This window comes from Pristiophorus japonicus, chromosome 7, assembly GCF_044704955.1.
Source record: "Pristiophorus japonicus isolate sPriJap1 chromosome 7, sPriJap1.hap1, whole genome shotgun sequence".
Taxonomy (NCBI): Eukaryota; Metazoa; Chordata; class Chondrichthyes; family Pristiophoridae; genus Pristiophorus; species Pristiophorus japonicus.
Window position 1 is genome coordinate 249,264,665 of NC_091983.1, and position 25,838 is coordinate 249,290,502.

The following is a 25,838-nucleotide window of genomic DNA, read 5'->3' on the forward strand; positions in this document are numbered from 1 at the left end:
ATATACCACATCAACTGGTTCTCCTTTGTCCACTTTACTGGAAACATCCTCAAAAAATTCCAGAAGATTTGTCAAGCATGATTTCCCTTTCACAAATCCATGCTGACTTGGACCTATCATGTCACCATTTTCCAAATGCACTGCTATGACATCCTTAATAATTGATTCCATCATTTTACCCACTACTGAGGTCAGGCTGACCGGTCTATAATTCCCTGTTTTCTCTCTCCCTCCTTTTTTAAAAAGTTCAGGGCTGGGAACTCAACATTCAGGGGTATTCAACATTCAGGAAGGATAGAATAAAAGGAAAAGGAGGTGGGGTAGCATTGCTGGTTAAAGAGGAGATTAATGCAATAGTTAGGAAAGACATTAGCTTGGATGATGTGGAATCTATATGGGTAGAGCTGCAGAACACCAAAGGGCAAAAAACGTTAGTAGGAGTTGTGTACAGACCTCCAAACAGTAATAGGGATGTTGGGGAGGGCATCAAACAGGAAATTAGGGGTGCATGCAATAAAGGTGTAGCAGTTATAATGGGTGACTTTAATATGCACATAGATTGGGCTAGCCAAACTGGAAGCAATACGGTGGAGGAGGATTTCCTGGAGTGCATAAGGGATGGTTTTCTAGACCAATATGTTGAGGAACCAACTAGGGGGGAGGCCATCTTAGACTGGGTGTTGTGTAATGAGAGAGGATTAATTACCAATCTCATTGTGCGAAACCCCTTGAGGAAGAGTGACCATAATATGGTGGAATTCTGCATTAGGATGGAGAATGAAACAGTAAATTCAGAGACCATGGTCCAGAACTTAAAGAAGGGTAACTTTGAAGGTATGAGGCGTGAATTGGCTAGGATAGATTGGCGAATGATACTTAGGGGGTTGACTGTGGATGGGCAATGGCAGACATTTAGAGACCGCATGGATGAATTACAACAATTGTACATTCCTGTCTGGCGTAAAAATAAAAAAGGGAAGGTGGCTCAACCGTGGCAATCTAGGGAAATCAGGGATAGTATTAAAGCCAAGGAAGTGGCATACAAATTGGCCAGAAATAGCAGCGAACCTGGGGACTGGGAGAAATTTCGAACTCAGCAGAGGAGGACAAAGGGTTTGATTAGGGTAGGGAAAATGGAGTATGAGAAGAAGCTTGCAGGGAACATTAAGGCGGATTGCAAAAGTTTCTATAGGTATGTAAAGAGAAAAAGGTTAGTAAAGACAAACGTAGGTCCCCTGCAGTCAGAATCAGGGGAAGTCATAACGGGGAACAAAGAAATGGCAGACCAATTGAACAAGTACTTTGGTTCGGTATTCACTAAGGAGGATACAAACAACCTTCCGGATATAAAAGGGGTCAGAGGGTCTAGTAAGGAGGGGGAACTGAGGGAAATCTTTATTAGTCGGGAAATTGTGTTGGGGAAATTGATGGGATTGAAGGCCGATAAATCCCCAGGTAACAGCTCTTCTTACCCTAGTACTGGTGCCACTGCCCCACGAACCAAAACCCATTTCTCCCATACCAACCTTTGAGCCACGTGTTTAACTCTCTGATCCTATTTACCCTATGCAGATTTGCTCGTGGCTCAGGTAGTAATCCAGAGATTATTACCTTTGTGGTTCTGCTTTTTAATTTGGCCCCTAGCTGCTCATAATTCCACTGCAGAACCTCTTTCTTTGTCCTACCTGTGTTGTTAGTACCAATGTGGACCACGACAACTGGACCTTCCCCCTCCCACTCCAAGTTCCTCTCCAGCCCAGAGGAAATGTCCTTAACCCTGGCACTGGGCAGGCAACATATCCTTCGGGACTCACGCTCTCGGCTGTGAGGACAGTATCTATCCCCCTAATGATACTGTCCCCTAGCACTACAACATTTCTTTTTCTCCCCCCACTTGACTGGCCCCCTGTACTGTGGTCAGTTTGCTCATCCTTCCTGCAGTCCCTGCTCTTGACCACACAGGGAGTAAGAATCTCGAACCTGTTGGACCAGAGCAAGGGCTGAGGCTCTTCCATCACTCTATCCTGAGTCCCCATACTTTCCTCACTCGTAATCACACCCTCCTGTCCCTGACTACGGATGGAATTTGAATTAATTAATCTTAATTGGTGTGACTAGCTCTTGGATCGCGGCGTCCAGATAACTCTCCCCCTCCCTGATGTGCCGCAGTGTCTGCAGCTCGGATTCCAGCTCATCAACGCAGAGCCCAAGTTCCTCGGGCTGCAGACACTTGCTGCAGATGTACGTTACCTTTAATTTATCGTGTGTGACACATGGGACATAGCAATGTTATCAATTAACACAACAAATTCCTACATTACACTACAGTGACTACACTTCAGAAGTACTTCATTGGCTGTAAAGGGCTTTGGGATGTCCTGAGGTTGTGAAAGATGCTTTATTAATGCAAGTCTGTATCTTTTTTTTCAATGAAATCAAACCACTAACATTAACTCTGAGGGGCTAATTTGCTTAATTACTCTCTATATAGAGCCTCGCCTGCCATGCTGCGTGTGGATGAAAATTCATAGTTTGCTGATGGGTGGTTCTGATGGGCAATGGTGGGATGCATTCGGAATATTGAACCTTAACTGTAATGATACTAAGATCACATTTATCAATTAATAACTACTTCATAATATTGCGTTAACCTCTACTAAATATATTTGGGTTGTGATTTATTGTAAAACTGTCCCTGCTGCAGGTTGTGAATCTTTCGCAGTTTAGGAGGTTTCAGCATTGGGTCTTGGCCTAAAAGATCTGTCAGATTGCACAGAGGTGACAATGGGATGAACTCCATTTATTTTAGATAATGTAAGATCAATTGAAAAATAAGTAAAACTGACACTACAATATTTTAATAATTAGATATTGTAGTTTTAATTGACAAGTTGATATAACATTTACAAAATATAGATTAAGATTTGCATTTTTATACAGCTTATTCTCTGTATTTGTGTGTGTTTTTAAAAGTCTGATTCCTTACACGCTTGAAATATTAATTTTGATTCAAAGTAAAGGTAGAGACATAGCAGAGCTAGATATGGCGAGTGGCTGAGGCTTTCCGTATCTGGCACCTTGATGGAGGGTTTATTGTCTTGTCTTATCTTTGTGGCCCAGCAATGAGCACGTAACCTTCGTGGCACACAATGCCCAGCTGATGAATTGTTTCCAGCTGAATAATTATGTTGCCTGACTGCAAACTCTAACCTGGATATCTGTCATTTCAAACCTGCAATATTGAACTGGTGGGCAGCAAGATTTCTAGGCACTGTCGCACCATCTGGAACAACAATCCCTTCTACTTTTTGTGGTTTTCAGTCGCTCCGTGATAGATTTCTGAGCCCGTTGATAATTAATGCAAGATTATTTCCAACATATTTAATAGTAATCTGCATATCTTTTCTAATCCATCCTCATAAAGTAGTAAAAATGAGCCACTTCGGTTATCTAGTCCCTTTAGAATCCTCCAGTGAGAACATGCCCAATTTACATAATCACTCCTCATAATCCCATTTCTCCATCCCCTCAATCATTCTGCTTGCTGTCTTCTGTATCCTTTCAATAACTGTCCTTTGTGTACTGTGGCAACCAGAGCTGTACACAGTATTCTAAGTGTGGTCACACAATGATTTATAAAGTAGCAGGATTACCTCACTATTTTGGCTCCATATTCTCCTTTTAAAAAATCCAGGCAGGCGGTTTGCTTTACTCACTGTCACTGAGCATTGCTGCGATAGCTTCAATTTATTGCCACTGTGGAGCAAACTGTACCAAGAAAAGTGAATAAACATTTAACACTCTTTAACGTGGTTAAACGTCCCAAAGGAGGGAGAGAGAAAACAGGGAATTATAGACCGGTCAGCCTGACCTCAGTAGTGGGTAAAATGATGGAATCAATTATTAAGGATGCCATAGCAGTGCATCTGGAAAATGGTGACATGATAGGTCCAAGTCAGCATGGATTTGTGAAAGGGAAATCATGCTTGACAAATCTTCTGGAATTTTTTGAGGATGTTTCCAGTAAAGTGGACAAAGGAGAACCAGTTGATGTGGTATATTTGGACTTTCAGAAGGCTTTCGACAAGGTCCCACACAAGAGATTAATGTGCAAAGTTAAAGCACATGGGATTGGGGGTAGTGTGCTGACGTGGATTGAGAACTGGTTGTCAGACAGGAAGCAAAGAGTAGGAGTAAACGGGTACTTTTCAGAATGGCAGGCAGTGACTAGTGGAGTGCCGCAAGGTTCTGTGCTGGGGCCCCAGCTGTTTACATTGTACATTAATGATTTAGACGAGGGGATTAAATGCAATATCTCCAAATTTGCGGATGATACTAAGTTGGGTGGCAGTGTGAGCTGCGAGGAGGATGCTATTAGGCTGCAGAGTGACTTGGATAGGTTAGGTGAGTGGGCAAATGCATGGCAGATGAAGTATAATGTGGATAAATGTGAGGTTATCCACTTTGGTGGTAAAAACAGAGAGACAGACTATTATCTGAATGGTGACAGATTAGGAAAAGGGAAGGTGCAACGAGACCTGGGTGTCATGGTACATCAGTCATTGAAGGTTAGCATGCAGGTACAGCAGGCGGTTAAGAAAGCAAATGGCATGTTGGCCTTCATAGCGAGGGGATTTGAATACAGGGGCAGGGAGGTGTTGCTACAGTTGTACAGGGCCTTGGTGAGGCCACACCTGGAGTATTGTGTACAGTTTTGGTCTCCTAACTTGAGGAAGGACATTCTTGCTATTGAGGGAGTGCAGCGAAGGTTCACCAGACTGATTCCCGGGATGGCGGGACAGACCTATCAAGAAAGATTGGATCAACTGGGCTTGTATTCACTGGAGTTCAGAAGAATGAGAGGGGACCTCATAGAAACGTTTAAAATTCTGACGGGTTTAGACAGGTTAGATGCAGAAAGAATGTTCCCAATGTTGGGGAAGTCCAGAACCAGGGGTCACAGTCTGAGGATAAGGGGTAAGCCATTTAGGACCGAGATGAGGAGAAACTTCTTCACCCAGAGAGTGGTGAACCTGTGGAATTCTCTACCACAGAAAGTAGTTGAGGCCAATTCGCTAAATATATTCAAAAGGGAGTTAGATGAAGTCCTTACTACTCGGGGGATCAAGGGTTATGGCGAGAAAGCAGGAAGGGGGTACTGAAGTTTCATGTTCAGCCATGAACTCATTGAATGGCGGTGCAGGCTAGAAGGGCTGAATGGCCTGCTCCTGCACCTATTTTCTATGTTTCTATGTAAGGCATTTCATAGGCACGCTATCAAACAAAATTACTATACATTTAAAAAATACTTGGATGTGCACTTAAAGTGCCGTAACCTAAGGGCTACAGACCAAGAGCTGAAAAGTGGAATTAGGCTGGATAGCTCTTTGTCGGCCGGCGCGGACACAATGGGCCGAAATGGCCTCCTTCCATGCTGTAAATTTCTATGATTCTATGATTAACCCCCCGATTAATCTCTGCACTCCCCCAATTCTGGCATCTTGCGAATCACAATTTTAATAGCTCCGCCATTGGTGGCCGTGCGTTCAGTTGTCTCGGCCATAAGCTCTGTAATTCCATCCCTAAATCTTTGCGCCTCTATCTCCTCCTTTAAGAAACTCCTTAAAACCTACCTCTGACCAACCTGTTCTAATGTGGCACTGTGTCCAATTTTGTTTGATAACGCGCCTCTGAAGTGCCTTGGGATGTTTTACCACTTTAAAGGTCCTATATAAATACATGTACTAGTTTATTGCGAAATGAAGATCAATCGTCCAGGCCCAATGCCCTGGATAGCAACCAAAGTTGAAAAGAGTGGAAGAGAAGATGAGATAAATGAGGGATTGGTAGTTATCAAGCTTGCTTTTTAAAAGCCAATGGATTCAGGATAACCAACTTTCCAAATCCCAAAAGCCACAAAAAGGAACTGACAAAACTGCAAGTGCTCAGGCCTATTAACATCAAAGCATAGGCCTTACACTAAACATCCATAAGACAAAGGTCCTCCACCAACCTGTCCCCGCCCACAACACTGCCCCCCAGTCATCAAGATCCATGATGCAGCCCTGGACAATGTGGACCATTTCCCATACCTCGGGAGCCTCTTATCAGCACGGGCAGACATTGACGACGAGAATCAACACCGCCTCCAGTGCGCCAGTGCAGCCTTCGGCCGCCTGAGGAAAAGAGTGTTTGAAGACCAGGCCCTCAAATCTGCCATCAAGCTCATAATACCCTCCCTCCTGCATGGCTCAGAGACATGGACCATGTACAGTAGACACCTCAAGTCGCTGGAGAAATGATCCTACAAATCCCCTGGGAGGACAGCGTTGGCGTCCTTGACCAGGCCAACATCCCCAGCATTGAAGCACTGACCACACTCGATCAGCTCTGCTGGGCAGGCCACATAGTTCGCATGCCTGACAAGGGACTCCCAAAGTAAGTGCTCTACTCGGAACTCTGGCTCATTTGCCGTGAAGAAGGTGGGCAGAGGAAACGTTTCAAGGACACCCTCAAAGCCTTTCTGATAAAGTGCAACATCCCCACTTGGGAGTCCCTGGCTAAAGACTGCCCTAAGTGGAGGAAGTGCATCCGGGAGGGCGCTGAGCTCCTCGAGTATCGTCGCCGAGAGCATGCAGAAATCAAGCGCAGGCAGCGGAACGAGGGTGCGGCAAACCTGTCCCACCCACCCCTTCCCTCAACCACTGTCTGTCCCACCTGTGACGGGGACTGTGGTTCTCGTATTGGATTGTTCAACCACCTAAGCACTCATTTTTAGAGTGGAAGGAAGTCTTCCTCGATTCCGAGGGACTGCCTATGATGATGATGATGATTAGGCCTTGGGAGAGTGACGTGAACATGGATCTGTGCTGCTCGACAGGGGCTGGTCACTTACGTTCATGTGTCCCACTGATAGCACAGGAACTGTGCATCTGCAGTACAGTAATGTGCCGTAATTTAAAATATTTGTGAATTATATGCTAACATGGATATTTTCACATAACTTATGGCACTATTTATTGTTCAGTAGAACTGTGACAAATTCTGGTTGTAATTTTTTTCAATTAAAATATATTAATTTCTAAAATTGCGAAAAGCCCAGTAATTAGCAATAAGAAACAAAATTCAATAACTTAATTCAACCAACAACATTAATAGATTATCTGGTCATTATCACATTGCTATTTGTGGGAGCTTGCTGTGCAAATGGACTGCCGCGCTTCCCTACGGTACAACAGTGACTACACTTCAAAAATACTTCATTGCGTGTAAAGCATTTTGGGACACTGAGGTTGTGAAAAGCGCTTTATAAATGCAAGTCTTGCTTTAATAAATACTGAGACTCCACTGCTGTGTAGTAACACAAATGGCTCGGTCATATTAGGGACAGGTAGGCCATTTAGCCCCTCGAGCCTGTTCCACCGTTCAATGAGATCATGGCTGATCTGTGACCGAACTCCATATCCCCCACTATGGCCCAAAAATCTAGCGTTCTTAGATTTTAAATTAAAAAACTGACCTAGAATTAACTGCCATTTGCGGAATGAGTTCCAAACTTCTACCTCCCGTGCGTGTCGAATTGTTTCCTAACTTCACTCCTGAGAGATCTGGCTCTAATTTTTAGATTACATCCCCTCATCCTAGACTGCTCAAGCAGCGGAAATGGATTCTCTCTACACCATCAGTTCCTCTTAATATCTTGAAAACTTTGATCAAATCACTCCTTGGCCATCTGAATTCGAGGTATTACAATCCTAGTTTGTAAACTCTCGCCTCATAACTTAACCCTTTGAGTACAGGTATCATTCTGGGAAGTCCATGCTGCACTCCCTACCTCTTGGGCATGTGCCTTTAGATATAAAGGCCACCATTCCCTTAGTCTTATTCATTATTTTCTGTACTTGTCCATGATATTTTAATGATAGAAACATAGAAACATAGAAAATAGGTGCAGGAGTAGGCCATTCGGCCCTTCGAGCCTGCACCGCCATTCAATGAGTCCATGGCTGAACATGCAACTTCAGTATCCCATTCCTGCTTTCTCGCCATACCCCTTGATTCCCCCTAGTAGTAAGGACTACATCTAGCTCCTTTTTGAATATATTTACTGAATTGGCCTCAACAACTTTCTGTGGTAGAAAATTCTACAGGTTCACCACTCTGGGTGAAGAAGTTTCTCCTCATCTCAGTCCTGAATGGATTACCCCTTATCCTTAGACTGTGACCCCTGGTTCTGGACTTCCCCAACATTGGGAACATTCTTCCTGCATTTAACCTGTCTAAACCCATCATAATTTTAAACGTTTCTATGAGATCCCCTTTCATTCTTCTGAACTCCAGTGAATACAAGCCCAGTCGATCCATTCTTTCTTGATATGTCAGTCCTGCCATCCCGGGAATCAGTCTGGTGAACCTTCGCTGCACTCCCTCAATAGCAAGAATGTCCTTCAAGTTAGGGGACCAAAACTGTACACAATACTCCAGGTGTGGCCTCACCAAGGCCCTGTACAACTGTAGTAACACCTCCTTGCCCCTGTACTCAAATCCCCTCGCTATGAAGGCCAACATGCCATTTGCTTTCTTAACCGCCTGCTGTACCTGCATGCCAACCTTCAATGACTGATGTACCATGACACCCAGGTCTCGTTGCAACTCCCCTTTTCCTAATCTGTCACCATTCAGATAATAGTCTGTCTCTCTGCTTTTACCATCAAAGTGGATAACCTCACATTTATCCACATTATACTTCATCTGCCATTCATTTGCCCACTCACCTAACCTATCCAGGACACTCTGCAGCCTCATAGCATCCTCCTCGCAGCTCACACTGCCACCCAAGTTAGTGTCATCGCAAATTTGGAGATACTACATTTAATCCCCTCGTCGAAATCATTAATGTACGATGTAAACAGCTGGGCCCCCAGCACAGAACCTTGCGGTACCCCACTAGTCACTGCCTGCCATTCTGAAAAGTACCCGTTTACTCCTACTCTTTGCTTCCTGTCTGACAACCAGTTCTCAATCCACATCAGCACACTACCCCCAATCCCATGTGCTTTAACTTTGCACATTAATCTCTTGTGTGGGATCTTGTCGAAAGCCTTCTGAAAGTCCAAATACACCACATCAACTGGTTCTCCTTTGTCCACTCCACTGGAAACATCCTCAAAAAATTCCAGAAGATTTGTCAAGCATGATTTCTCTTTCACAAATCCATGCTGACTTGGACCTATCATGTCACCTCTTTCCAAATGATCTATGTACCTGGACCCCTAAGTCTCTTTGGACCTCCACTGTTTCTAGGTTTTTCCCATTTAGAAAGTATTCTGTTCTGTCTTTTTTAGGTCCAAAGTGGATGACCTCACACTTGTCTACATTGAAATCTATTTGCCACAGTCTTGCCCATTCACTTAATGGCTCTGAAATCCCGGCCTCGCTGGGTCCGTATGGAATACGTACGAATCCGGCAAGGCCTCGCAAAATCCGGTTTTCGGGGCGCGATGCGCATGTGCTGAAAACTGGCTTTTCCGATCTGTCAAGCTTTCTTGACAGATCTTCCGCATCCCCGCAGGAAGCACGTTCGCCCGGGCGAGATTGGGCTATTTGCCCAACTCATGCCCATCGAATGTCCTTCAAATTCTTGCGCCTGGTAAAAGCAGGCGCATAGCCTATTTTTACCAGTGTAAGAGTTCAAAACATATAAAAATAAAATTGAATTGCACATTTTTATGTTAAAAACCCTGTCCCCTAAGGTAAGTTTATTTTAAACCCTATTAAAACACTTTAAAAAAAAAAATCAAAATAATAAAATTACTTTAATTTCAATTAGTTTTAAATATGTGAGGTATTTTTAAAATTTTTTATGTTGCGTTTGGGCGTTTTAGCGGGTATTTTCATTGATGGTAATAGGAACTCGGAGATACGGAGATCCCATTACTATCAATGAGAATACTGTACTGTGATTGGTTGTCCAGTCCCACTTGACTCCAGCTTCTCCGTCCGTATCTCCAAGACATGGACGTGCAGCGATGCGCGGGAAAAGAAGGCCTCCGACCGGAATCCAAGTCGTCTCCAGGACAACCAGGTGCTTTCGCAAAAATCTTTCAGGTCAGAGGTGCTCGTCTGAAGGAAGCCTCCAACCAGAATCTTAGCCCCGATATATTAATATCTCTTTGTAATTTTATGCTTCCATCTGCACCGCCTACAAAGCTACCTATCGGCAAACTTGGATATGTGGCTCTCTATCCCATTATGTAAGTTATTAATAAATACTGTGAGTAGTTGTCCCTGTGGGACCACTGTCACATCCTGCCAATTAGAGTACCTTCCCATTATCTCTACTCTCTGGGCTGGATTTTTGGCTTTTCTTTTTTTTGGGCGAAAATTGAGGTGGGGTGGGAAAGTTACCGGCCGGGTATAGTTTGTACTGTGGTAAGGAATTGTTACCATCTGGGCTCTGCGTCAGGGGACGCAGCATGAAAGGAGGCGTTGTACACTTTTCGATGCACATAAATGGGAAACTTATGAACTAAAGTGCCGGGCCATGTGCGCTCCGAGAGAGGCCTGGGGGGAGACGGAGGACCTTACAAAAACATTCCCAAACCATTGTCCACGCCACCACAACACAAATCGCTAAATAAAATTAAAAGAATAAACACTCGCACTTACTTGTACAGCATTTTACTTTCATCACTGCCGTCGGCATGGTTGGACCGCACTGATTTCCCGGGCAGTCATTGCGAGGCGCGATTCTAGGCGTACGGGTCGTGTTCGAGTCAAAACTCGGACGGTGTCGCAATCAGAGGCGTTGCACATCCCGGAGGTGCTGCTGAGCGCCGCCACAAAACCCGATCAGAGGATTACGAAGGGGCGCAGGAGACCTGAACGCCGCCGTTCACGCCGCTTCAGGGCGAAAGCCGGAGCGCAAAGGCCCGGAAAATCCAGCCCTCTGTCTCCTACCGCTGAGCCAATTTCCTAACCAGGTCAACAATTTGCCTTCAGTTCCTCGAACAGGGAGTGGCAATTCTCACTATAACTGCATTCTGCAAGATGCAGCCAGGCACAGCAATCTGACTTGTGGCACAAATTGGTTCTCACAATTTTCCTGAGATGTGGTTTCCGGCTCAATTCTGCATGAATCTATGTGAGCATCTGTAGAATAGATCTGTACTTTGGTTTTACGTATTGAAGGGTTTGAAAAAAGGTTCACACACATAGATAGAGCTGAATAGAGAAATCAGACCAAAAGACAGTGGTTTGACGTTTGGATCCTTCTCACATGGCACGGCCTCCAAAACCCAACTCCGCTGAAACACTTAATGCCACTGCTTGGGCCATAAGGGACATAAACTTCAACGCTTAATGCCACTCCCTGCAGGATTTCATCGCAGTTTTCCGATCCATCACTCATCTCTATTTCAAGGAGAATTCACTTTTTGCATCACTCTGAGTTTAATAACTCATGCCTTGAAAATGTTATTCATTATTATAAAAAAAAATATTATTCCACAGGTTTCCGCTCACTCCCATACCCCCCCACAAAGAATTCAATTAAATATCACTCAACGTCTCAGAAATGTTCAGCATTTCAGCATTGTGAAGCCTGAAAACCCCACGCTCCATTAGCAGCAGCATGACATCATTTTGAAACTAAAACTACCTTTGCTATGATCCAATAGTGTAGCCACCAGGCATGGAGATCCCGACCTGCATGAGAACACCAGCGGCAGGTCGGGGCCATAAAAGTAGCGGTGAGCGGCGGCCTGGGAGCAGTGTGGAGGGCCACTTCAAGCAGCAGTGCAAGCTGGTGCAGGAGGGCGATGACAGCGAAGAATGGCGTCATCAAGGTCCAGGTCGGTGATTGGAGCGTGGGCGGATATTGCGAGGGACTGTAGAGGGACGTGATCGGAGCCCAGGAGAGGCGTGAGTTCGGGGCCAGGGGCAGCACAGGCCAGCCCACACTGCGATATGTGTGCGCACTAGGGTCCGTGCAGCAGAGCAGGTCTCCCTTCGATATCCCTTGCCACTGGACCAGACCTAGCTCTGTCAAGCCTGTGTGGTGGCTGGTGTGCAACGGCAACCACACGTTAAAAAAATCCACGCACAGGCATCTTCCACCCCTCAGGATGTAGTTCAGGACCTGGAATATTAGGTCCTTCATTGAAACACCTGTGAACTCATCCTTTTTTAGGCGTGGAAGCAAGTCATCCTCGTTGTGAGGGACTGCCTATGATGGTGATACATTATGGCCCAGAAATTTTTGCGGTCGGAGGCATCTGCCTCAAATTTCAGAAAGTACCTGGTCCCTGAGGTTGAGGCTTGCTGTTCTGGCCCTCTATGCAAAGGCCTTCGTAAAAGCAGATGTATCCCAGGAGCCTATGGGCTTCGTGTGCATCAATGGGATCATGTGGGCCGGCCCAACCTATCAGAGTAGGGGCTCCCCATTCATATGACTTTCATATATACGGAACCACCATAAGTATGAATGGGAATACCCCCAAAAACACACAAACACTGAAAATAAATTCAAAAAATCACATTTAAAATTAATCAAAATGGAATGCAATTAATTATTTAAAACAAAAATGTAATTTTTTTGAAAAATAAATTTATATATTTTAAAGGGCCCAAAAATAAACTTACCTTATTTGATAGGATTTCAAATGTTTAAATTATTGAAAAAAAATTATTATTCTATGCTTTAAAAGTCTTGCGTTGACAGTCGTAAGAATTTCAACCCGAAACTTGCAAGGGCCCCACAGGCACGTGCGCACCTTGTACACGCCCGTAGGGGGCCGAATTCAGGCCCAATATTATTATATAGAAGGAAAGTGGTTTCACAGATGACACTTGGTCCAAGTGATCTCCTGGCGTGTCGCACCCTCGAAAGGCTGCATTCTGCCGACACTCATTCACTGTTTGAGCTCGGCATTGTTAAGTCCACTTGAATTGCATGGAGACCCAGCTAAGGAGAACTACATAGACAATGATGGATACCTAGGAGCGATTACAAGGAAATGGTCTAATTGAGGGATTTAAATCGCAACATAAATGCGGAGAAGTAATCTTGAATGTTCTGTAAGTCATTCCCATGATGCATGATGACTGACTAATAATTCTGGCATTCACTGGGAGGCATTTACAAATGCAGTGCTTTTTTTAATGCTTGCAAATCCCTAAGGAAATTTAAACATCTTTCTACATTTTTATAACCCCTGTGTGAATCTCAAACTTAAGAACATAAGAAATTGGAGCAGGCGTCGGCCATTTGGCTCTTCGAGCCTGCTCCGTCATTCAATAAGATCATGGCTGATCTTCTACCTCGACTCCACCTTCCCGCATTATCCCCATATCCCTTAATTTCCTTTGTTCCCATAAATGTATCTTTTATATATGTACACCTGTAAATACCATGTTTAGCCACCAGAGGGTCCATCCCCTGGAGTCCCAAGGGATCCCACAATCCCTTGGAACACCTGTACATAGAAACATAGAAACATAGAAAATAGGTGCAGGAGTAGGCCATTCGGCCCTTCTAGCCTGCACCGCCATTCAATGAGTTCATGGCTCATAAGGAGGCCTCGCCTGTAATAAAGGACTACGGTCACATCTTACTTTGAGCTTGCAGTATCTAGTCTGACTCTTTATTCAGGACATAACAACTGGCGACGAGATACAGATAACGAACCCCACCGCAACAATGCAGAGAACCGTGGGCATCTTGGAGAAATTTTCGGAGGGAGATGATTGGGAAATCTTCATGGAGCGACTCGACCAATACATCTTTGGCAACGAGCTGGAAGGAGAAGCGGACGTTGCCAAATGAAGGGCGATCCTCCTCACCGTTTGCGGGGCACCAACGTATGGCCTCATGAAAAATCTGCTCGCTCCAGCGAAACTCACAGAGAAGTCGTATGATGATTTGTGCACACTGGTCGGGAGCATCTAAACCTGAAGGAAAGCATTCTAATGGCGAGGTATCGGTTCTAACATACAAGAGGTCTGAAGGCTAGGAAGTGGCAAGCTGCGTAGCCAAGCTAAGACGCCTTGCAGGACATTGCAAATTTGGAGCACATGCACAGGGGCTTCTTTGTACTTGGCATTAGCCATGAAGTAATACTTCGCAAACTTTTGACTGTAGAGACCCCAACCTTGAGTAAAGCCATAGCGATAGCCCAGGCGTTTATCGCCACCAGTGCCAATACCAAACAAATCTCTCAGCACACTAATGTTGCTGCAAGTACTGTGAACAAAGTAATCTTGTTTTCAAATCGAAATGTACAGGTCAGGACTTACATGCCTGCAGCTGCATACCCGCAGATGACTGAGTCCACCATCAAGGGTGGTGAATGCAATGCCATTAACACCTTGTTGGCACTGCAGGGGTGATCATCATTTCCATTCATGCCGCTTCAAAGGATACGTTTGCAAGGGCTGTGGGACAATGGGAAACCTCAAACGCATGTGTAGGCGAGCTGCAAACCCTGCTAATCCTGCAAACCACCATGTTGCAGAGGAGGACAGATCCACGGTGGATCACGATGAACCAGAGCCTCAGACCGAGAAGGCAGAGGTATATGGAGTGCACACATTCACCACAAAGTGTTTCCCGATAATGCTGAAGGTTTAATTAAATGGACTCCCGGTGTCAATGGAGCTGGACACGGATGTGAGCCAGTCCATAATGAGCAAAAAGACTTTCGATAAATTGTGGTGCAGCAAGGCCTCAAGGCCAGTCCTGACTCCCATTCGTACTAAACTGAGAGCGTGCACAAAGGAACTGATTCCCATAATCGGCAGTGCTACAGTAAAGGTCTCCTACGATGAAGCGGTGCCCGATTTACCACTCTGGGTGGTACCGGGCGATGGCTCCACGCTGTTCGGCAGGAGCTGGCTGGGAAAGATACGTTGGGACTGGGACAACATCCGAACTGTCTGTTAATGACACTTCATGTGCCCAGGTCCTAAACAAGTTCCCTTCACTGTTCGAACCGGGCATCGGGAAGTTCCAAGGAGCAAAAGTGCAGATCCACTTGGTTCCGGGGGCGCAATCCATCCATCACAAAGCGAGAGCGGTACCGTACATGATGAGAGAGAGGGTGGAGATCGAGCTGGACAAGCTGCAACGAGAGGGCATCATTTCGACGATCGAATTCAACGAGTGGGCCAGTCCGATTGTTCCAGTCCTCAAGGGAGATGGCACCGTCAGAATCTGTGGTGATTACAAAGTAACTATCAATCGTTTCTCCCTGCAGGATCAATACCCGCTACCAAAGGCAGATGACCCATTTGCGACGCTGGCGGGAGGCAAAACGTTCATGAAGCTGGAGTTGACCTCGGCCTACATGACGCAGGAGCAGGAGGAATCATCAACACGCACAAAGGTCTCTTCATTTACAACAGATGCCCGTTTGGGATTCGATTGGCCGCGGCGATGTTCCACATGGAAAGCTTGCTGAAGTCGGTCCCGTGCACCGTGGTCTTCCAGGACGACATCTTGGTTACAGGTCGGGACACCATCGAGCACCTGCAGAACCTGGAGGAGGTTCTTAGTCGACTTAATCGTGTGGGGCCCAGGCTAAAATGCTCGAAGTGCATTTTCCTGCTGCCTGAAGTGGCGTTCCTGGGGAGAAGAATTGCGGCGGACGGCATCAGGCCCACCGATTCGAAGATGGAGGCAATCGAGAACGCAGCGGGACCACAGAACGTGAGGGAGCTGCGGTAGTTTCTAGGACTCCTGAACTACTTTGGTAACTTCTTACCGGGTCTTAGCACATTGTTAGAACCACTGCACTCTTTACTGCGTAAAGGTGATGAATGGGTATGGAGTAAAAGCTAAGAAAATGCCTTTGAGAAAGCGAGAAAATTGTTATGCTCAAACAAATTGCTTGTGTTGTATGATCTATGTAAGCATGTGATGTGTCGTCATATGGGGTCGGGTGTGTATTGCAACAAGCAAATGAATTTGGGAAATTGAAACCGGTTGCTTATGCATCCAGATGTCTGTCTAAGGCTGAGGGTGCCTACAGTATGATCGAAAAAGAAGCGTTAGCGTATGTTTATGGGGGAAAGAAAATGCATCAATATCTGTTTTGGCTCAAATTTGAATTGGAAACCGACCATAAACCACTTATATCTCTCTTTTCTGAAAGTAAGGGGATCAATACGAATGCATTGGCCCACATCCAGAGATGGCGCTCACGTTGTCTGCATACAACTACGCCATCCGCCACAGGCCAGGCACAGAAAACTGTGCCGATGCTCTCAGTAGACTGCCATTGCTCACCACGGGTGGAGACGGCACAGCCCGCAGATTTAGTTATGGTAATAATGGAAGCATTCAAGAGTGAGCAATCACATGTTACCGCTTGACAGATTAGAACATGGACGAGCCAGGACCCCTTAGTAAAAAAACTGTGTGCTCCACGGGAGTTGGTCTCGTGTCCCGTTAAAGATGCAGGAAGAAATAAATCTGTACCAGCAGCGCAGAGATGAAATGTCTATGCAGGCAGACTGCCTTCTATGGGGTAACCGGGTAGTGGTGCCCAAAAAGGGCAGGGACACCTTCATTAGTGACCTCCACAGCACCCACCCAGGCATTGTAATGATGAAAGCGATAGCCAGATCCCACGCGTGGTGGCCCGGTATCGATGCAGGCTTAGAGTCCTGCATGCACAAATGTAATACATGTTCACAGTTAAGCAATGCACCCAGGGAGGCGCCACTAAGTTTATGGTCCTGGCCCTCCAAACCGTGGTCCAGGGTTCATGTCAACTATGCATGCCCATTCTTTGGAAAAATGTTCCTAGTGGTGGTAGATGCGTACTCCAAATGGATTGAATGTGTGATAATGTCGGCAAGCACGTCCGCTGCCACCATTGAAAGCTTGCGGGCCATGTTTTTCACGCATGGCCTGCCTGATGTCCTTGTGAGTGACAATGGGTCGTGCTTCACCCGTGTCGAGTTCAAAGAGTTCATGACCCGCAATGGGATCAAACATATCACATCTGCCCTGTTTAAACCAGCGTCCAATGGTCAGGCAGAGCAAGTAGTGCAAACAATCAAGCAGAACTTGAAAAGGGTAACTGCAGACTCACCTATCCCGAATCCTGCTTAGTTACCGCACAAGACCCCACTCGCTCACTGGGGTCCCTCCCGCTGAACTGCTTATGAAAAGGGCACTTAAGACAAGGCTCTCGTTAGTCCACCCTGATTTACACGAACAAGTAGAGCGCAGGCGGCTTCAACAGAATACATACGATGTATCACGCGAAATCGAGATTAATGATCCTGTGTTTGTGTTCAACTATGGACAAGGTCCCATGTGGCCAAAAAGGAGAGTAGGGTGTTTGTGGTCAAATGGACTCACCTGCAGGAAACACTTGGACCAATCACGGACTATCCAGATTCACGGACTATCCAGAGCAATCCACAATAGACTCTATCTTTTTCCACCCTGCAACACACACACAATTGGCAACCGACCCAGCGGTTGACCGCGAAGCAGAACCCATCACCTGCAGCAACCCACAAGGACTCACCACGCCCAGCAGCCTAGCAAGGCCAGCTGCACAGCAGTCCAGCGAGGGCCCAACAAACGACTCACCAAAACCAGCATTTGCACCGAGACGATCAACCAGGGAAAGGAAGGCCTCAGATCGACTCACATTATAACTAGTTACACTATTGACTTTGGGGGGTGGGGGTGGGGGGGGGGAGTGTTGTTATATATGTAAACCTGTAAATACCATGTTTAACCACCAGAGGGCCCATCCCCTGGAGTCCCAAGGGATCCCACAATCCCTTGGGAGCACCTGTACATAAGGAGGCCTCACAGGCTGGAGAGACACTCTGAGACCTGTAATAAAGGACTATGGTCACACCATACTTTGAGCTTGCAGTATCTAGTCTGACTCTTTATTCAAGACATAACAGTATTGACCTCTGTCCTGAATATACTCAACGACTGAGCATCCACAGCTGTCTGCGGTAGAGAATTCCAAAGATTCACAACCCTTTAAGTGAAGAAATTTCTCCTCATCTCAGTCCTAAATGGCCAAACCTTTATTTTGAGACTGACCCCGTGTTGTAGATTCCCCAGCCTAAGGAAACATCTTCTCAGCATTAACCCTGTCAAGCCCCTTAAGAATTTTATATGCTTCATTTAGATCACCTCTCATTCTTCTAAACTCTAGGGAATATAGGTCTAGTCTATTCAATCTCTCCTCATAGGGCAATCCCCTCATCCCAGGAATTAGTTGAGTGAACCTTCGTTGCACTCCCTCCAAGACAAGTGGGTGCCAGTGACCATAATTCAGTCAGATTCAAGTTGGTTATGGATAAGGACAAGAATAGGCCTGGAATAAAAGTTCCGAATTGGGGAAAAGCTAATTTTGCTAAGTTAAAGAGTGATTTGGCCATAGTGGACTGGAAACAGCTACTTGTGGGTAAATCAGTGTCGGAACAGTGGGAGGCATTCAAGGAGGAGATCCAGAAGGCTCAGGCCAAACGTGCCCTTAAGGAAAAAGGCTGGGAAAAATAATTCTAGGGCTCCCTGGATGTCTGGAGACTTATTCCCATTGGACATATTCAAAAGGGAGTTAGATGTGACCCTTATGGCTAAAGGATCAGAGGGTATGGAGAGAAGGCAGGGGGTGGGGTACTGAGGTTGCATGATCAGCCATGATCATATTGAATGGCGGTGCAGGCTCGAAGGACCGAATGGCCTGCTCCTGCACCTATATTCTATGTTTCTGTGTTTACAGGGGAGGATTAAGAAAAAAAAGGGACACTTTTGTCATATACCAATGGCTAAATACTTTAGAATCTTTTGAGGAATATAGAAAGTTAAGAGGCAAAATTAAAAAAGGGTATTAGGAATAAGAACGTAAGAACATAAGAAATAGGAGCAGGAGTAGGCCTACTGCTCCTCGAGCCTGCTCTGCTATTTAATAAGATCATGGCTGATCTGATCATGTACTCAGCTCTACTTCCCCGCCCGCTCACAATAACCCCTTATCCCCTTATCGTTTAAGAAACTGTCTATTTCTGTCTTAAATTTATTCAATGCTAAGAGAGAGCACGAGAAATTCTTGGCCAGTAAGATTGAGTAAATTCAAGACAGAGGTCGATAATAAGGATCTATTTCCATTGATGGAGGGGTCTATTACGAGGGGGCATGGTTTTAAGGTGGTTGGTGGAAGTTTTAGAGGGGATTTGAGGGGGTGCTTCTTTACGCAGAGGGTTGTGGGGATCTGGAACTCACTGCCTGGAAGAGTGGTGGATGCAGAAATCCTCACCACTTTTAAGAGGTGGTTGGATGGACACTTAAAGTGCCATAACCTGCAGGGTTACGGACCTATGGCTGGCAGTTGGGATTAGACTGGATGACCTTTTGTTGGACGGCGCAGAGATAATGGTAAGTACTGCAGGGAATAGAATACAGCCAGGGTGATCTCCTGGACTAGTTTCGATCACCTGGATGGGTTGGAGAGGAATTTTTCCAGATTTTTTTCTCCCTAAATTGGTCTGTGTTTTTATCTGGTTTTTGCCTCTTCCAGGAGATCACATGGCTGGGGTGGAGTGTAGAATGTTTTAGTATAAGGGGTGTCGCAGTTGTGTGAGGTGGACTGGTTGGGCTGGGTGCTCTTTGCCTTTCCGTCATTGTTCATAGGTTTATATGTAACCTTCAGGGCTGCTGACCAAGGGCCGTGCGGCTCTTTGTTGGCTAGTGTGGACACGATGGGCCAAAATGGCCTCCTTCTGCGCTGTAAATTTCTATGTTTCCATGGGCTAGACTTTCCACTTCACATTGCCCATCTAAGGCCCACCTATGGCCCAAAACGGACCTCTATCGCCCATTTTGAGCAAAAAGTGGAAACTAGGCCCAAAATATCGCCGGAAAAACAGGCCCCTAAGTTTCCACTTTGATCGCCGAGATGATCGCCCAAATGATCGGCCACACAAGACCCATTCCAAGTTTCGGCACCTAGCATGCACTTCGCTGGGCCGATGCAAGGCCCAAAAGAATGCTCAAAAATAGTTGCTTTTTCAGGGCCTTACAGAGGGAAATGGGCACTACGGACGCCATATTTAACTTCGGAGGAAGGGTGGAGAATAGTTCTGAGTTATTTAGAGAGTAAAGTTGAAGAAAATTGTACTCAGAAATTTTGGACAGGGAATATAAATGGGTATTATCAATTTATTTATGCTAAATAGATCTCATATTTTGGAATAATTTAGTAAATAGCTTTTACATAGTGAAGTTATTTAATGATATTGTTGGGGCCTATCAAACTGACTGGTACAGAGAGGGCAGACTACAGTGATTAGAGAGTATAGAGTAGAGAGATTATTAAAATTAGTGAAAGTAATTATCGATGGTGATTATGGGGCCTATGCTTTCCCTGCCTTTAATTGCAACTGCTCACACACTGGTTACTGAAAGGATCAATCGAAGAGGTGGCACAGTAATGTGTAGACGGAAACGAAGACAGAGGAGGAGACCGTATAGCCAACGAAAGTACTTGGAGAAGCAATCCGACCTGAACTTGTCTGAAAATGCTTGTCTTAGGAGGCTGCGATTCCGGAAGGAGGTCATCGATGAGATATGTCAACTCATTAAGGATGATCTGTAGCCTTCCAGCACCATCAGAACCACACTGTCCGTTGAGGTGAAGGTTACTGCTGCCCTAGCCTTTTACGCATCGGGATCTTTTCAGTTTTCAGCTGGCGACATCTGCCATATCTCTCAGCACGCTACACACTGCTGCATTCAACAGGTGACTGAAGCCCTTTATGCTCGCAGGGTGGACTTCATAAGCTTCCCAATGACCAGGGAGGCACAGACCGAGAGGGCTTTGGGTTTCTCGAGAATAGCAGACTTCCCCAAGGTGCAGGGAGCAATAGACTGCACGCACATTGCCCTGAAAGCACCCTTAAAGAATGCAGAGGTGTTTTGTAACAGAAAGGGGTTCCACTCACTAAATGTGCAGCTTGTTGTCGACCACAATCAAACAATTATGACAGTAAATGCTACATTTCCTGGCAGCATCCATGATGCGCACATCTTACGTGAAAGTGCTATCCCTGACCTGTTTGTCAATCAGCCAGAATGTCACGGTTGGATGCTGGGTGATAAAGGATATGGCCTTGCCAGTTGGCTCATGACCCCTCTTTGTAATCCTGTCACTGAAGCACAGCGACTCGCAACATCGTTGAAAAGACAATTGGAGTCCTAAAGCAGCGCTTCAGATGCCTGGATCATTCGGGAGGCAGCCTCCAGTACCACCCTGATCAAATAGCAGAGTTTATTGTGGTGTGTTGCATGCTGCATAACCTAGCTATAAAGAGAGGACAAATAATGCCAGATCATGCTGCAGGTGCACCTTCAGAAGGAGATGAGACAGATGAGGCAGCTGGTGAAGATGAAGAGGAGGAACAAGCGGGAGAGGACGTGGGCGAGGACATAGGGGAGCTTAATCAGCATGGCGATCTAGCACCGGTACCACCACACCTTTCCCGAGGACCGGTAGCCAGGGACACGGCCGCTAAGCTTTTGCGTCAGCACCTCATTAATGAACGCTTCGCATGAACTATTATTGTTGATATTCAAACGTTCAGTTACAGTTACGGTTAATCAAAAGTTTCATTTGCGTGGGTAAACTGAATAAACAAACAAATATGCATGAAAAACTGTACATTGTAAAATTTATGTAACTAAGAGAGAAGGTACAAAAGTTGTAGAAAAATATTTTTTTTATTGAGAAACAAACATTTTTTTAAACAACTAATGGACAACACCCTTCCTCCAACCCCCCACCCCCCCACACCAACCCACCCTTCCCTCAAAATCCCCAAAACATTAAAAGAAGAAGAAATACATTTTAAGGAACAACGTGGCCATTTAAGTAATGATAACAAGTGACCATTTCAGTCATGCTAACAAGTGACCATTTAAAAAAGAATGGAAAGTGAACAAGTGAACATTTAACTATTGAATAAAATTGGCCAATTTAGTGGCAATAACAATAACAGTAACAATAATAATAAGAGTAAAATAAATTGATAACAGCAAGTGAACATTTTAAAACAAGTGAACTACATAGAAAAGAACTTCCCCCTCCCTACCTGCGGCCACGTTTCCCTCCAGATCCTGTCCCACCCCGTGTTCGCACCCCACCCGCCCGTTTTGGTCTACGCAGACCGACACCAAGACGTCGTGCAGAGTGGGATGTCAAGACTTCCTGCGGTGGTGGAGGTAACGGAGAGGAGGCAGAAGCCTGAGCCTCTACTTCCGAGTCCAGAGGAACTGTGTCCTCCATATTCGCTTGCGTGCTAGGGGGTCTCGTTGCGAGCAGACACGACACCTTGGGGTGCAGCGCCATGTCCAGCCAGCAACGCATGCCATAGGGCACTGGTTGCGGCTGTCTGCTGCCGAATAGCCTCCAAGGTCTCCCTTGCAACCAGTGACTGCTCAGAAGACCAGTTGGAGAAATTCTGGGAGAACTCGCTCCAGGATGCTGGAAACTGGCTCCAGTTTGCAGAGAACTGGCTCCAGTTCGCTGAGAATCCCTCGAACCCCTGGATAAGGTCACGACCATTCGCGACCGTCTCCCTGCACAGGGAAATCAAGCTCTCTGTCTGGCCCCCCCAAGGCAGGCGATTGCTCGCCACGCTGACTGGACCTCCGTGGAGTCGGCGTTTGCAATGTGACGCGCCTTGGCGTCGCCACCTGCTCACCGCTTGGTCCCGGTGCTTCTTCCATCTCAACCGAGCTGGCCGCAGGTTGTTCCCCACCCACAAAAAAAACTCCTCTTCTTCCTCCGGCTCCTCCTCCTCCTCCTCCTGGTGAAGCACAGCAGCAGGAGTTTGCAGTGGCTCCTCCTCTTCTTCAGCCTCCTGCGATGTAGGAGACGGTTCAATGGCAGTCGACTCCAAGGACTCGACGACCACTTGACCTTTAATTTGATAAACAACAATTAACTATTCAATTCATTGCATTACAATTTTTCTCTAAGTAATAACATTCAATGCTTTCATTTACCCCATATGCACAGGTGATCACAAGCTTTAACGTGACCTCATTTGAACATCTATAGTACATCATCATTATATATCAGATTATATTATAATTGCATAACATTAGATTGTAATTGCATAACATTGCATAACATCAAATTACATTTTAATTGCATAACATTACATGCGTAACTACGATATTTTCCGTATCTACTAATGATTCACACATTGAACAATGCACATTTCTCATTACTCACATGTCTCAAGGGTGGGTTCGGCCACACCACGGGATGTGACCGAATGGCTTTCTGGTCCCACCAAGGCCACCGCGAGCTCCTCGTAGGCAGTCAGAGTGTGCAATATTGCAGAGCCCTTGCCCGTCCTGCGCTGCTCCCGATTATTCATCGAGATCATCTTCTGTAAATGATACGATAACATTGCACGGCATAAGCAAATGGAGCAGGCAATTTAAGACATTGAAGACATTTAAGAATGACAGATTTAAATGTTCTAATACAAATTAGCATTACGTTGCATATTTCACACTACAACATTTAACTTTATGCTGGGCTGCATAAATTTATTCATAATTTAGTTATGTTTAAATGTAACCAAATAATATTGCAGATTCTAGTTACTATTTATATAATTTAAACAATACATAAATATAAATTTCAACTTACTCTCGCGGCTGCAAGTAGGCTGTTCCAACGCTTGCGGCACTGGTCCGGTGTCCGGGCTTCATTGGTGACCACGTCGGCAATCTCTACCCAAATCCTGCGATTTGCACGGGATGGAGGTTTCCCATGCCCACCCCGTGTCAGATCCTCCCACCTGGTGCTGACTACATTCACGAGGGCCTCATTGGCCTCCTCTCTAAAAAGCTTGGCTCTACGCTGTTCCCCTGATGTCTCCATTAAAGATTACTACCAACAGATTGCCACGAAAAATGCTTTCTCCTCTCTCTCTCTCTCCCCGACCCTCACAGAGCTTCTGAGCATGTGTGATGACCCCTGACCTCCCAAAACACGGGCAAGAACATCAACCTAAAAAAAAAATCAACCTGCACATGCGCAGTAATGCGTTGCTAGGGAAGCTTTTTTTTAAATTCACTTCCGTTTTCTTTGGGCGATCGTGAGATCGGCGAGAAATCACATCGCCCATTTGACATTGCTGGGGTAAGGCCGAGTGGAAAATCGCAAAAAAAAATGGGCCTTGAGCCGGCGATCAGCACGGGCGATAGGTCCCGCATCGCTGGAACAAGGCCCATTTTTTTCGGCCTTAGCCTGAAAGTGGAAAGTCTAGCCCCATGTTTCTAAGTGTGTCTTTCCTTTGGTAAGGAGACCAGAACTGTACACAGTACTCCAGGTGTGGCCTCACCAATGCCCTGTATAATTGCAGTAATACTCTAATCCTTGTAACAAAAGCTAACATACCATTTGCTTTCCTAATTGCTTGCTGTACCTGCATGTTAACTTTCTGTGATTCACGTACAAGGACACCTGAATGCAAACATTCCCAGTCTCTCGCCATTCAAACATATTCTGCTTTTCTATTTTTCCTACCAAAGTGCAAACTTCACGCTTCCCCCACATTGCATTCCATTTGTTATATTCTTGTCCATTCAGTCAACCTGTCTGTATCTCTCTGCAGCCTCATTGTGTCCTCCTCATAGCTTATTTTGCCACCTAGAGGCTAAATTAAAAGCTGTAGGGGGTGGTGTGGGGGTCAGGTTCACTTCTGACCTGAGCAGTTCGAATCGCTCCCACTCCCTGGGTTCTAGACTTTGGATTTATTTGGGGATGTGACAAAGTGCACAGACAACTGGTTTTGGTGCAAGAAACTTTGATCTTATTCGGGAAAGAAAAGTACAATGTCAAAACTTACAATCTCTAAAATAAAGAACACTTTATTACACATACAAAAGGGGTTACAGAAAATAATACACCTCCCACCTCCCAATGCCTAAATCTGACTAGGTTAAACTCTAGGGCAACAGGGATAATGCTCACCAATCCTCTTATTGACAGTTAGCGGTGGTTCGCGGTTTTGGGGTTCGCTGGACTCGCTAGGTTCTGCTTGCCGTGCCCCGAACGTCATGGAAGACTTCTTGCTGCGTAGTCTTCAGTTGGGTTGAGTCCGCTGATGCGGTAAAGCGCGGTTTGGATTTATGGGGTACGTACCCACTTTCTTCTGGTAGGAGTAGAGCTTTGGGTTACTTTAGGTAATGTTTCACCGGTTGTAAGCCAGGAATAGATTGTAGAGTGGAAAACTTTCGAGTCTTCGGTTTCTTCTCGAGTAGTTTCTTTCTTAGGATTCGTCGATCGCGGTGGTTCGATGTTACCACGTTGGCTGTGGTCAGTTGTTGCCGCGATGAGTTGATGATGTCCGAAGTCGCTGGGAACTGCTTTCCTCTGCCTTTTTGATGATGTTCTTCCTTCTTCGGTAGCAGGGCAGTGTAACCTAGGAGTGCTGTCGAGGCCGAAGACGCTGATGGAACGGAGGTTCTTAGTTGCTCAGAAGGCTCCTCTGACTAACCCGTAAAACAGGGCCCCAATTATACTTGGAGAGCCTTTCTAACCTGCCCGCCAAATCAAACCCGATTCTTTGTCTTATTTTTGGCGGGCTTGATAATTCTTTGTTAAATTTTGGCCGGCTCGTTAACGATCACTTGTTTAGGATGTGTCAATCTGTTGAATTCGAGTAAAAATTAGTTTTGGTATTTACGTTGTCTGCCTAGGCCTGGGTTTTCCATGCAGGCCAGATAGGTGATTAACATTATGCATGTGCTGGATGGGTTTCATGCTTAGTGCTATAGC

The 25,838-nt window shown here is 45.7% G+C and overlaps 2 protein-coding genes across 2 annotated transcripts in view; one reads left to right on the top strand and one right to left on the bottom strand.

The window, feature by feature from the left end:
• LOC139266717 (dynein axonemal heavy chain 6-like) overlaps window positions 1-25,838 on the top strand; it is a 580,613-nt gene that overhangs the window by 89,144 nt on the left and 465,631 nt on the right. The gene's annotated exons all lie outside the window — the stretch shown is intronic.
• Window positions 22,223-23,987, bottom strand: LOC139266971 (uncharacterized). The gene is made up of 3 exons (XM_070884612.1): window positions 23,703-23,987; window positions 23,277-23,436; window positions 22,223-22,958 (listed from the first exon to the last, which is right to left on the bottom strand). The coding sequence occupies exons 1-3, from the start codon at window positions 23,934-23,936 to the stop codon at window positions 22,336-22,338; spliced, it is 1,017 nt and encodes a 338-aa protein (XP_070740713.1). The 5' UTR covers window positions 23,937-23,987; the 3' UTR covers window positions 22,223-22,335.

Excerpts from the sequence above, each read along its gene's own strand:
- LOC139266971 (XM_070884612.1), bottom strand. The coding sequence starts at position 23,936 with ATGGAGACATCAGGGGAACAGCGTAGAGCCAAGCTTTTTAGAGAGGAG. Across the intron at positions 23,437-23,702 it reads GCCTACTTGCAGCCGCGAGA|AAGATGATCTCGATGAATAA; the intron begins GTAAGTTGAAAT and ends TATCATTTACAG. Across the intron at positions 22,959-23,276 it reads CGAACCCACCCTTGAGACAT|GTCAAGTGGTCGTCGAGTCC; the intron begins GTGAGTAATGAG and ends ATCAAATTAAAG.